Source organism: Hyla sarda, chromosome 6 (assembly GCF_029499605.1).
Source record: "Hyla sarda isolate aHylSar1 chromosome 6, aHylSar1.hap1, whole genome shotgun sequence".
In the NCBI taxonomy this organism is placed as follows: Eukaryota; Metazoa; Chordata; class Amphibia; order Anura; family Hylidae; genus Hyla; species Hyla sarda.
The window spans coordinates 59,126,559-59,139,937 of NC_079194.1; the positions used below are offsets into that span (position 1 = coordinate 59,126,559).

Sequence of the window (13,379 nt, forward strand, 5' to 3'; positions counted from 1 at the left end):
CATTTGGTTTCTTTCTGTTGTAATATCCTTGTCATATTACCACCCCGGTTACCACTATACACCCTGTCAATGCCTTTGAACTTAAGTAATCTCCAGTTGTTCTGATGGAAATCTCTAAAATGTTTTGCAACTGGTTTCCATTTTAATTTCTCAGGGTCCAGGCGGGTACTGCTTTTGATGTCCCGAATATGTTCCAGTATCCTGACCCTGAACTCCCTGGTAGTCATGCCAATATAAATCTTCCGGCAAGGACATTGTGCATAGTAAATAACATTAGATGTTTTGCAGTTGAAAAAATGAACAATTTTAAATTTCTCCCCATCAGTTCTCTCAAATGTATTGGATCTTTCCATCGAGGTACAGGCAGTGCAATTTCCACAACACACATTGCCCCATCTAGGTCCTTTACTATTAAGGAAGCTGGGATTGCTGGGAGGAATGTAGTGGCTAGTCACCAATAGATCACGTAAATTAGGCGATCTCTTGGGTGTCAGAGATGGAATCTCCGGTAGGAATTCACCCATTTTCTTATCGGTCAACAGTATCGGCCAATATTTCTTAAAGATGTTCTTCATTGTGCCCCATTGTTTATTGTATCTTGATATAAATCGCACTACCTCATTCACATTCTGATCCTTCTTTCTCTTAACCAATAGTGTTTGTCGATCAACCCTGCTCACTTCATTCCTAGTTCGTCTTAATGCATTCCCCTCATAACCTCTACCTATGAATCGCTGTTCAATATCCTTAGCTCGTCTTTCAAAGATATCCCGGTTCAGGCACACTCTCCTAGCTCTTATAAACTGTCCTTTGGGGATAGCCTTAATTACATGAGGGGGTTTTTTCAACTGCAAAACATCTAATGTTATTTACTATGCACAATGTCCTTGCCGGAAGATTTATATTGGCATGACTACCAGGGAGTTCAGGGTCAGGATACTGGAACATATTCGGGACATCAAAAGCAGTACCCGCCTGGACCCTGAGAAATTAAAATGGAAACCAGTTGCAAAACATTTTAGAGATTGCCATCAGAACAACTGGAGATTACTTAAGTTCAAAGGCATTGACAGGGTGTATAGTGGTAACCGGGGTGGTAATATGACAAGGATATTACAACAGAAAGAAACCAAATGGATTATAAAACTTAACACATTAAACCCTAGAGAACCTGAGCTTCAGTGCATTTTTATAGATATTATTTTATTATGATTTTAATTATAATTTTTCCATTTCAGTTATGACCCTAGTGATTCCTTACCCTGTTTGCACCTTGTGGAGTTGATATCTTATGAGGATTCCTGACGACTTAGTAAGAAAAGGAAAAGGAAAAAGGAGAAAAAAGATATAAAAAAAGAAAAAAAAGAAAAAAAGAGGAAATAAGAAGAGAGGAAGACATAAATACATAAATACATAAATATGTGGAACTAAGGAGAGACCGATACAACTATATTGATGTGGATTATGGTTGCTAGAATGATGGATTACAATACTGGTGTTACGCCTAGCGCTCCGGGTCCCCGCTCCTCCCCGGAGCGCTCACGGCGTCTCTCTCCCTGCAGCGCCCCGGTCAGTCCCGCTGACCGGGAGCGCTGCACTGACATGGCCGTCGGGGATGCGATTCGCACAGCGGGACGCGCCCGCTCGCAAATCGCATCCCAGGTCACTTACCCGTCCCGGGCCCCTCCTGTCATGTGCTGGCGCGCGCGACTCCGCTCTCTAGGGCGCGCGCGCGCCAGCTCTCTGAGACTTAAAGGGCCAGTGCACCAATGATTGGTGCCTGGCCCAATTAGCTTAATTGGCTTCCACCTGCTCCCTGGCTATATCTGATCACCTCCCCTGCACTCCCTTGCCGGATCTTGTTGCCTTGTGCCAGTGAAAGCGTTTAGTGTTGTCCAAGCCTGTGTTACCTGAACTTCTGCTATCCATCTTGACTACGAACCTTGCCGCCTGCCCCGACCTTCTGCTACGTCTGACCTTGCCTCTGCCTAGTCCTTCTGTCCCACGCCTTCTCAGCAGTCAGCGAGGTTGAGCCGTTGCTAGTGGATACGACCTGGTTGCTACTGCCGCAGCAAGACCATCCCGCTTTGCGGCGGGCTCTGGTGAACACCAGTAGCCTCTTAGAACCGGTCCACCAGCACGGTCCACGCCAATCCCTCGCTAACACAGAGGATCCACTACCTGTAAGCCGAATCGTGACAGTAGATCCGGCCATGGATCCCGCTGAGGTGCCGCTGCCAAGTCTCGCTGACCTTACCACGGTGGTCGCTCAGCAATCGCAGCAAATTGCCCAACAAGGACAGCAGCTGTCGCAGTTGACCGCCACGTTACAGCAACTTCTGCCTCTGCTACAGCAGCAACCATCTCCTCCGCCAGCTCCTGCACCTCCTCCGCAGCGAGTGGCCGCTCCTAGCCTCCGCTTGTCCCTGCCGGACAAATTTGATGGGGACTCTAGACTCTGCCGTGGATTTTTGTCTCAGTGTTCCCTGCATATGGAGATGTTGTCGGACTTGTTTCCTACAGAACGGTCTAAGGTGGCGTTCGTAGTGAGCCTTCTTTCAGGAAAGGCCTTGTCTTGGGCCACACCGCTCTGGGACCGCAATGATCCTGCCACAGCCACAGTCCAGTCCTTCTTCGCTGAGGTCCGTAGTGTCTTCGAGGAGCCAGCCCGAGCTTCTTCTGCCGAGACTGCCCTGCTGAACCTGGTCCAGGGTAATTCTTCAGTGGGCGAGTACGCCATCCAATTTCGTACTCTTGCTTCCGAATTATCATGGAATAACGAGGCTCTCTGCGCGACCTTTAAAAAAGGCCTATCCAGTCGCATCAAGGATGTGCTGGCCGCACGAGAGATTCCTGCCAACCTGCAAGAACTTATCCATTTGGCCACCCGCATTGACATGCGTTTTTCTGAGAGACATCAAGAGCTCCGCCAGGAAAAAGACTTAGATCTCTGGGCACCTCTCCCACAGTATCCGCTGCAATCTACGCCTGGGCCTCCCGCCGAGGAGGCCATGCAAGTGGATCGGTCTCGCCTGACCCAGGAAGAGAGGAATCGCCGTAGGGAAGAAAATCTTTGTATGTACTGTGCCAGTACCGAGCATTTCTTGGTGGATTGCCCTATTCGTCCTCCACGTCTGGGAAACGCACGCACGCACCCAGCTAACGTGGGTGTGGCGTCTCTTGGTTCAAAGTCTGCTTCTCCACGTCTCACGGTGCCCGTGCGGATTTCTTCTTCAGCCAACTCCTCCCTCTCAGCCGTGGCCTGCTTGGACTCTGGTGCCTCTGGGAATTTTATTCTGGATTCTTTTGTGAATAAATTCCGCATCCCGGTGACCCCTCTCGTCAAGCTGCTCTACATTTCCGTGGTCAACGGAGTCAGATTGGATTGCACCGTGCGTTACCGCACAGAACCCCTCTTGATGTGCATTGGACCCCACCACGAAAGGATTGAATTTTTCGTCCTCCCCAACTGCACCTCTGAGGTCCTCCTCGGTCTGCCATGGCTCCAGCTTCATTCTCCCACCCTTGACTGGACCACCGGGGAGATCAAGAACTGGGACTCTGCTTGCCACAAGAGATGCCTCTCCCCCCCTCCCAGTTCCGTCAGGCAAGCCTCAGTGCCTCCTCATGGCCCCCGTCCTTGTGTCACCCTGCCCCGTGCCAAGCTTCACCCTCTGCCCTCCCTCCCCATTCCCACTCCTGCTGTACTGCCTGCCTTTGAGGAAACCCTCCATTCACTCCCGGTGTCCTCGTCCCAGGTAAAGCAGTTATCGGACAAAAAAAGGGGGAGACCTAAGGGGGGGGGGTACTGTTACGCCTAGCGCTCCGGGTCCCCGCTCCTCCCCGGAGCGCTCACGGCGTCTCTCTCCCTGCAGCGCCCCGGTCAGTCCCGCTGACCGGGAGCGCTGCACTGACATGGCCGTCGGGGATGCGATTCGCACAGCGGGACGCGCCCGCTCGCAAATCGCATCCCAGGTCACTTACCCGTCCCGGGCCCCTCCTGTCATGTGCTGGCGCGCGCGGCTCCGCTCTCTAGGGCGCGCGCGCGCCAGCTCTCTGAGACTTAAAGGGCCAGTGCACCAATGATTGGTGCCTGGCCCAATTAGCTTAATTGGCTTCCACCTGCTCCCTGGCTATATCTGATCACCTCCCCTGCACTCCCTTGCCGGATCTTGTTGCCTTGTGCCAGTGAAAGCGTTTAGTGTTGTCCAAGCCTGTGTTACCTGAACTTCTGCTATCCATCTTGACTACGAACCTTGCCGCCTGCCCCGACCTTCTGCTACGTCTGACCTTGCCTCTGCCTAGTCCTTCTGTCCCACGCCTTCTCAGCAGTCAGCGAGGTTGAGCCGTTGCTAGTGGATATGACCTGGTTGCTACTGCCGCAGCAAGACCATCCCGCTTTGCGGCGGGCTCTGGTGAACACCAGTAGCCTCTTAGAACCGGTCCACCAGCACGGTCCACGCCAATCCCTCGCTGACACAGAGGATCCACTACCTGTAAGCCGAATCGTGACAACTGGTCTATATTGATCACTCTTGTGAATTGCTTCTTTGATTTGTACACTGCCACTATTTTGAATATATGGTTATGATTTGGTACCCCCTATTGTGAGTATGGAGTATGAATGTGGTAGCAGGTGTATGGTGGTGTTGGGGTGTGTATGGGAGGTTGTGTGATGGGAGTGTGTGTGACTTTTTGTTGTGTGTGTGGGGAAAAAAAAAAGGGGGGGGTTTGGGGGGACACTTTTGGTGGTTTTTGGGTTCAGTTCTGTGCAGGGGACTTTTTGTGTGTATGTGTATTGGTGGTGTGTGGGGGGGGGGGGATGGTTATCACTTTATGAATTCATTGTTATGGACTTGGTCCTCTTAAGGGCACCCTAAATGATGTGATGGGTATACTTGATTATGGATTTTTTCTGAGCACCTTATATATATATGTACTGATATTGATCACTTTTTAGTTGTTGTAATTGTCTGGGGATAGACGGTATTGGATACTAGGTTGGTTTATTAATATAATATGGGTATTGTGTACATATTGTAAAATCAATTATTGATAGGGATGGATAGATCAGGTAATGTATGAGGGGTATTATTGATCCATTTATAGGGGGTTTATGGTATTAATTTATTGGTATCACATGTATATATATAGATTTTATTGGGTGTTGTCACAGTTTGATTTACGGATGGTTTGTGACGATATGGTCACTATAATATGGATTTATTATGTTTTGGTGATGCATGTATTTATAAGTATATCCATATGATTATTTTATTTCATTTTATTATTGTTGAATTATGGATTATTTATCATGTGATATACAATATGTATTGAGTATTATGAATTGTTAATCTTTAATTGTCATAATTGATTAGTTATTATGAATTATTATATATCGTGGATAAGAGTTTTGATTATTATATGTATGATTTGTATATTAATATTTGCCCCCGAATTGATCAGTATGACCTTAGAGCACTTTTTATGAACTGGGTATTCCCCCAGATGTAGGATTAATATTAACAATTGTTCCATGTATGAGCCCTATGGAGAATGGCACAAACCGCTTCTATTGTTGTGAATAATCAATTTATCGGTTATACATATATGAAATGTATATATATTGTATATGCATATGGTTATTTCTCTCTGAACCAATGGGAATTGGTAATATCAATATGTTTATTCATTATAGGTTCCCTTATATTACTTACTAATATGTGGCGACATCTACTGGCTATCCAGGGAATTGTAGTTTAATTTAGTATTTGGGTTTTCTAGTCTGGGTCCTCTGTGTGCGCGCGCATCGCGATTCCGGGCGGAAGTTCGGATCCCTATGTGTCACGTTTGGGCGGAAACTGTCATGGTCACATGACGGTGGACACCCTGTGACGCGGCGGGTTCCGGATTCCGCTTCCGGACGCGATCTGTGCACCGGCGATGGAGGCATATATAAGGAGCAGAGGGGTGAGATGACAGCACCTCCTGACGAAGTGGGGAGACCCACGAAACGACGTCCGTTGAGGGTGCACTGTGTCCCTGGATGGCCTGTGAGAACATGCCTACTACAGGTAGTGTTTAATGGATATTTATCATTTTTGTATTAGCGGTGATTTTGTATTGAGGTATACACTACCGTACTGATAATCAGAGGGATTTATTAACATAATTCATGCAGTGTTCCTTATATTTACCATCTTGACAATCAGGACCAGGTCACTAGTGCTATTCTGGGGTATATGTTTTTTAGGGGTGGGGTTGTCTGTCCATTAGTTTGTAATTGTTTATCTAATAAAAGTTTATACTAATTTTTTCATGAATCTTGTATTATTGGTGATTATTTCATGGTGACAATTGTAGGAGTAGTAGGAAAACGCAAACCTGCAGTGAAATACCTGCCGCTAATCCATCCGTGTGAATGTAGCGGATTCCACTTGGTTTTTTCTTTTCTTTTTTACTCCCCGACATTTTTGGGGGGACAAAAAAAATGCTGCAGCCAGATGTTAGCTGGGAGTCCATAGGGACGTATGAATTGCCAAACCTACATGGCGTTTTACTTTTGCCATTTTTACCTCTAGGTGGCATCCTTAGGCTCAGGGCTATTTTTCCAAAATGGCATGTTCAGGTTTGGCTTTTTTTCAGTAACATTTGGTCTTTTACCTCCAATATGGGAGGAAAAGAACGCCAAGAAAATCGCAGTGTGGGTTTAACATTGGCTTTTTTTGAGTGCGTGCCCCCCACACCATTTTTTTTTTTTTTTTACAAGAAATCCTTGAGGCACATGATGAAGGAATCACATGACTTCTAATGATAAAAAAAATGTCAGGAGAAAAAGCGCCAAAGAAGAAAAAATGCTAAGGCTATGTTTACACCAGCGTTGTAGAGCTTAGTTACCGTGCTCAGTTGCAAAAGCTGATAACTGTGCTGGGATGGAGGTTGTGACTAGGGTTGCCAACTGGCCGGTATTTCCCCGGCACAACCGGTATTTTTCCCACCCTGCCGGTATTTTTATATTATAAATACCGGCCATACAATCACCCTCCCATACTGCGGTGTTACACTTAGTTTAACATGCTTGCCAGGCCTGTGTTTATCCCATTTGGCGGGAGTCGGAGGGCCGCACTGACGGGTGACGTCCTTCTGCGCTGGGCCGGCACCTCCTCGCAATGTCAGGGACGTCACACGTCAGGACAGGCAGCCACTGCAGCTCACGTAAAGTGGCCGTGGCCGACCCGTACCCCTGGTTGAGAACCCCTGGTATATACTACTATATAGTCCAATATGCTGGGAGTTGTAGTTTTCATTTGGAGCAGCTGCTGAGCGACAGGCTGTATCAGGGCATGATGGGAGTTGTAGATAGTAACTAATTGCAACTCCCGAATTTAATTTAAATCAAAAAGTCACATCAAAACAAAAATGGTACTGTTGAAAACAACAGATCGGGGTGCAAAAAAATGATCCCTCATACAGAGATGTATAAGGAGAAATAAAAAAGTTATAGGGTCAGAATAGGACAAAATTTCCCCTGCATATGTTTATCCTGTGATGTCATGCATACATAATTAATTATGCAAATTAACATAGAAAGCAAGAAAAATGGCAACCCTAGTTTTGACAGCGGGAACTAATGGAACCCGACAGGTCTCATTCACTTTGAATTAGGTCATGTTATTTTTCAGAATTTTGCAGAAATTTTTTCTGTTTAAGTCCTGTCATTTGAACAAAATCAGCAAATGAAGCTCCAAACGCTGATGTGAACATCGCCTAAGACTAAACCCCACTATTTTTGAAAAAAACGCCACAGAAAACGCCTTTTTGGGAGTGCAAAATAAGGGAGCAGATTTTTGTGGTGTTTTTTTACCCTCAGGTTTTTAGAATACAGCATAGCGGGTTTTTTCACACAATTTTGAGGGATTATTTTTCCCATAGACCTTTGTAGGTGCGCATATGGCGATTTTTCTTCACATACTTTAGTAGAAATCCCTAAGTCACATGATGAAAGAATCGCATGACTTGTGATGAGGAAATACCTGGGTGGAGAAAAAAAAACGCAATAGATAAACCGCATATACTTTTACACACGATTTTGGGAAAACTCAACAAGTTGCATCATTGAGGACAAAAGATTTGTCAAAACCCGTGCAGAGGACATGTGGAGCAGTTGCCCATGGCAACCAATCAGATTGCTTCTTTCACTTTTTAAAAAAAAAAGGCCTCTGAAAAATGAAAGAAGCAATTGGTTGCTATGGGCAACTGTTCAACTACTTTCTCCTAAATCCGTCCAAAACTTCACAACCACCACGTGGCTATTTTTCACCTCACGTCGCCTGCGCTGCACCAATTTTCCAGCAGAGGGCGCTGTGGAAAACACCAGCCACCTCCCCCACTGAGCATCCCGCGCTGGTAGTAAGACACTCGCACGCGATAGACTCCGCCCCCCTCGAGTCGTAAAGGATGACCACGTGCTAAGCGGTGATGCGGTTAGGCCCCGCCCATTACGGGATTTCCGAGTTGAAATTACAGGAGCGCGCCGAAAAGATGGAGGAGGTAGATCACGTGGGCAGGAAGTCACACCTTTTCCGCTTTGCTCGGGCGGAAGTTGCGAACACGTTGCTCGCGCATTGCCTTCTCAGCCTCCATTCAGTTTTCCTCCGTGAAGCTTCCGGGCCGAGGGGACCAGTCGGGACCGTAAACTGAGACTAACCATGGTAGGAAACGCGTCCGCTCGGTGTGGGCAGGCACCCGTCTCGTTCTGCCGCAATCTGATACGCGTTTTTTCTATTTTTAATCCCGTTTTATGCTTTGTTACAGACTGATACCGAGGTGAACCCCAAGGCCTACCCACTGGCTGATGCCCAGCTGACCAAGACCATCCTGGACCTGGTGCAACAGGCGTCCAACTACAAGCAGCTGCGTAAGGGGGCCAACGAAGGTGAGAGCGGGGGGCGCCATGCGATAGTGTCAGGTCTATGAGGTCTGCAACATGGCCATGTGCACTGTCTGTATGGGGTGGGGGGGGGGTCACAGGATAGAGAGGACTGCGGGATGAAATAGCTCATCAATGCTTTACAATTCTTCATTAGAGATGGCTGATTATCAAATTGATTAAACATGTTGGACTTTTTCAACCAGTCAGCAGATGTTTCAAAACTGACTCCCAGCATGCCCGGACAGCTGAAGGTGCTAGGAGTTGTAGTTTTGTAACACAGGTTTGGGGACCACTGGTATATAGCATGATCAACTGAGTTTCTTAGAGAAAAACAATTTTTTATATATATATATATATATATATATATATATATTCTTTAACATTAAATATTATACTTTTTGATGGTTATTAACACAATTTTGAAAGCTATTTCCTGATTGGATTACTACTATGTAATCAACATTGTATTTGAGTATAAATAAGGCTGAATTCATGCGGCTGTCTAGACCGTCCTGTTCTTCTGTCAAAAATAAGTGGACTTTAAAAAAAAAAAAAAAAGACAATAACAGATGCAAACAGATATTATCTGTTCAGTTAATAAACCCCCCCCAAAAAAATTTTTTTTGTTCTGAGCATGCTCAGAAGTAAAAATGGATCATAAAGCTAATTTGAAAAACGGATGACGTTAAAGGCTCATCCGTTTTCCATAGACTTCAATGTTAAATTTACTGTATCTGTGTTGTTTTTTTGACAGAAGAAAAAATACTGCATTCGTGGGTTTTTCTGCCATCAAAAAAAAACGGAAATTAGTGCAGACAGGTACAAACTGATGTAAATGGATTTAAAAAAAAAAAACATTAACATGAATGGGATTTTTTTTCAAACCTGCAAGAACGGAACCGGAACGGGGATAAAAAAAAGTGGACAGCCGTGTGAACACCCCCTTAGAGAGATATATCTATGCTGAGATGTTTTCATCCCATACAAAAAAAACTATAATAATTTTAAGTCTTTGAATCATTTTGGGTTCTGTAACTCATTGATTGCTGTTGTTTTTTGGGGGGATGTGTAGCAATAAAATAGCTTTATTTATTTATTTATTCTCTACTAACACTGTGTCCATTATGCTGGATAAACAGTATCATTTTATTGTTTGGGCAGTTATGCATGTGCTGTTCCCAAATGTAAGTACGTATTTAATTTTTTTGCTTTTATATATTTTTTTGTGCTGCCAAAGGGAAAATGTAGTTTTAATACTAGTCCCACAAGGGGACTCGGGCATGTGATCTTTTGATATAATACACTTTACTGCTATATTAGTATATTGTATTATACACATCTGCATATTACTAAGTTCAATGTTAAGTAAATGATACTGTCCGTGTAAATAAACCCTTAAACCAGAATAATTTGTTTATTTATTTTTGGACAAAAAGTACAGCAGCCAAAATTCATGGCATGTGAATCCAGTATATGGTCGCACGCACATGGCTTTATTGATGAGGATTATCCCATAAGACATCGGAGTACTGGGGGGCCACAACTGCTGAGGTCTTTCTGCTAAGTAAACAGAAGAGCCCATGCTCACTAGAGAATTTCAGAGCAGGGAAAATTCCAGTGCAGCAGCCGCCCATTGTCTTCATTTGGATTCTTCTGCACAGTGCACCCATTAGAATTTAAATTACAGACTCTGCTGAAAGAATGAACATATGTTGTTTCTTTCGATGGAATCTGCTCGGAAATGTATTGCTGCCGATAGAGATGGCGCATTTCCTAGCACCCACTGACTTGGGATGTTTGCCCGGAATTTCTCCAGGCGGATATTCTGTAGTGAGCGGGCCTTTATAATAAAGCAGTACCATGCATGAAGACATCGGGAGAGACTTGTCAAAACCTGTCCAGAGGAAAAGTTGGAGTTGCCCATAGCAACCAATCAGATCGCGTCTTTCATTTTGCAGAGGCCTCATTAGAAATGAAAGTGATCTGATTGGTTGTTATGGGCAACTCAGTAGCTTTTCCTCTGGACGGGTTTAGATAAATCTTTCTCATTATTTTCATGGCTTTGTCTGCCCTGTTGATGTTGTACTAGGCTATTATAGTGATTGTTAACATAAATAGCAATAAAAATGTGTTAAACCTCCTAAGAGGTACGCGATATATTAATAGTTATATGAAAGGAAAATCTTCTATATATAAATGTGTGTACCACACAAAAATGGAGGAGAATGGTTCATACCAACTATATGAGCTTCATAATGAACTCCTTTGTTAGTTCACAAAAACACCAAAAACTCAGTCATTCGATTGTGGTTTAAAAATTATTTATATTAGACATGATAAAAACAATGTTTGGCAAGAATGTTAAAAAAGGGGGGGAAAAGGGAGAGAAAACCAATACAGGGGGGAATTGAGACAGAGGCATCACCACCTGCAAACACTGATGTTATCAAACAATATTAATGTAAACAAAGGACTATAATGGAAAGTGCATAGTAAATAATGGCATCAGCCTAAAAATATGACATAAAGCAGTTCCCTATCTGTCTCTGATACCTACATCACAAAGTGCAGACAGCAGGAGTGACGCCACCCCAACATACGTCCAGGACGAAGGACCGTACCGAAACGTATGTTGGGGTGGCGTCACTCCTGCTGTCTGCACTTTGTGATGTAGGTATCAGAGACAGATAGGGAACTGCTTTAAGTCATATTTTTAGGCTGATGCCATTATGTACTATGCTATGCACTTTCCATTATAGTCCTTTGTTTACATTAATATTGTATGGCAACATCAGTGTTTGCAGGTGGTGATGCCTCTTTGTCTCAATTCCCCCCTGTATTGGTTTTCTCTCCCTTTCCCCCTTTTTTAACATTCTTGCCGCACATTGTTTTAATCATGTCTAAAATAAATTAATTTTTAAACCACAATTGAATGACTCCATTAGTTTTTGGTGTTTTTATTTTAGTGATTGGTGGCGCACTCATCCTGTGTCCAGATATATCGGGCTATCTTGTGTATGGACAGCTTGACCTCATTGTTAAGGTATTATGTTTTTATTGTTCACAGCCACGAAAACCCTGAACAGAGGTATTTCTGAGTTCATCGCTATGGCAGCGGACGCGGAGCCTTTGGAGATCATTCTTCACCTTCCTCTTCTGTGTGAAGATAAGAACGTCCCCTATGTGTTCGTGCGATCCAAGCAAGCTTTGGGAAGAGCCTGTGGGGTCTCTAGACCAGTCATCGCGTGCGCAGTCACCATCAAGGAGGGGTCTCAGCTGAAGCCTCAGATCCAGTCTGTCCAGCAGGCCATTGAGAGACTACTGGTGTAAATCCCACCATGAATTCATGGCAGAAGCCTAGACGTCAAGTCCCTTTGCTATTGTCAAGTTTAGTGATCTAACAAGTTAATGGCCTAGGGTGACTATTTGTAGCAAATCTTCTTATGTGGATTTCCAAATTGAACCACTAGGTAGTTTCCTTCCAAACTAAACTTGTACTCGTGAACTGTTCCTTTGTTGCAAACTTATTTTTTATGCAGAATGAGTGATATTAAAGCAATATTTTCTTTTCTCGATTTGTATTATATGTATTTTTTAATTAAAAAACATAACGTGTAAACATCAATTTTTTTTTTTTTATTTTGTATAAGAAGTCACAATATATCTTTGTGTTTAGTATTACTGCAGTAGCATACTGTGGGAGAATTCCCTGGACAAGATCACTAGGTGACAAGAATGGGGTCCGGCACAAATGTCTGCAGGCATGAAATGTTATGTGAATGCACCCTGATATAACAAAAGTAAAATTTACTGGTACAAAAAAAGTTTAAGTAAAGTTTGCATCACAAAATAAAGGGCAAAAAATTATTTGTGAATCTGAAGAAAAAAGCGTGTGGCTCTTAAATTTACATGTGCTAAACAACAAATCAGAAAAGTTAGGCTGCATTCACACCGCGTTTTTGTAATACAGTTCCCTTATACATTTTCTATGTGAAAACCGTACGAAACGTATACATTGATGCTCTATTGAAAACCATATGCCAAAAGATGCCTCCGGTTGCATCTTGTACGGTTTTGTCCGTTTTCTTTTTCCCGTACCCAAAACCATAGTCTACCACGGTTTTCAGTCCGGGTGAAAAACTATTGAAACAAAAAACATGGTGTGAATGCAGCCTTGGTCATGAAGGAGGCAAACTGGCTCGGTCTAGAAGTGGTTAAATTGAGGTGGTGTCAGAGGCCTTAAAGATGTCTTAAATATTTTTAATAAAAATAGCACTATACCGTGTGTGTGGTATTCAAACTTGTCTCATTTTACTTCAATGGAATTAGACTGCAATACTACACAGAACCTGAGAACAGGTGTGGTGCTGTTCTTGGAAGAAATAAGCTGTTTTTCTATTCCAGATTAACCCCTCTTTAACCTTTTTACTATGTCTTACATCAATCT

At 43.9% G+C, this 13,379-nt stretch overlaps 2 protein-coding genes across 2 annotated transcripts in view; one reads left to right on the forward strand and one right to left on the reverse strand.

Moving 5' to 3' along the window:
• The window catches only part of LOC130277434 (meiosis inhibitor protein 1-like), a 77,205-nt gene extending 68,789 nt beyond the window's left edge, over window positions 1–8,416 (reverse strand). The window contains exons 1-2 of the mRNA XM_056528104.1: window positions 8,321–8,416; window positions 7,973–8,033 (exon numbers count right to left, since the gene is read on the reverse strand). Of these exons, the coding sequence (XP_056384079.1) occupies window positions 7,973–8,033; window positions 8,321–8,397 (138 nt within the window). The 5' untranslated portion in view covers window positions 8,398–8,416. The remainder of the gene's footprint in view (window positions 1–7,972; window positions 8,034–8,320) is intronic.
• Window positions 8,417–8,561: 145 nt separating this feature from the next.
• SNU13 (small nuclear ribonucleoprotein 13) lies at window positions 8,562–12,557 on the forward strand. Its single transcript, XM_056523840.1, has 3 exons — window positions 8,562–8,711; window positions 8,815–8,935; window positions 12,000–12,557. Exons 1-3 carry the CDS (start codon window positions 8,709–8,711, stop codon window positions 12,260–12,262), a joined length of 387 nt encoding a protein of 128 aa, XP_056379815.1. The 5' UTR covers window positions 8,562–8,708; the 3' UTR covers window positions 12,263–12,557.
• The last annotated feature ends 822 nt before the right edge of the window (window positions 12,558–13,379 follow it).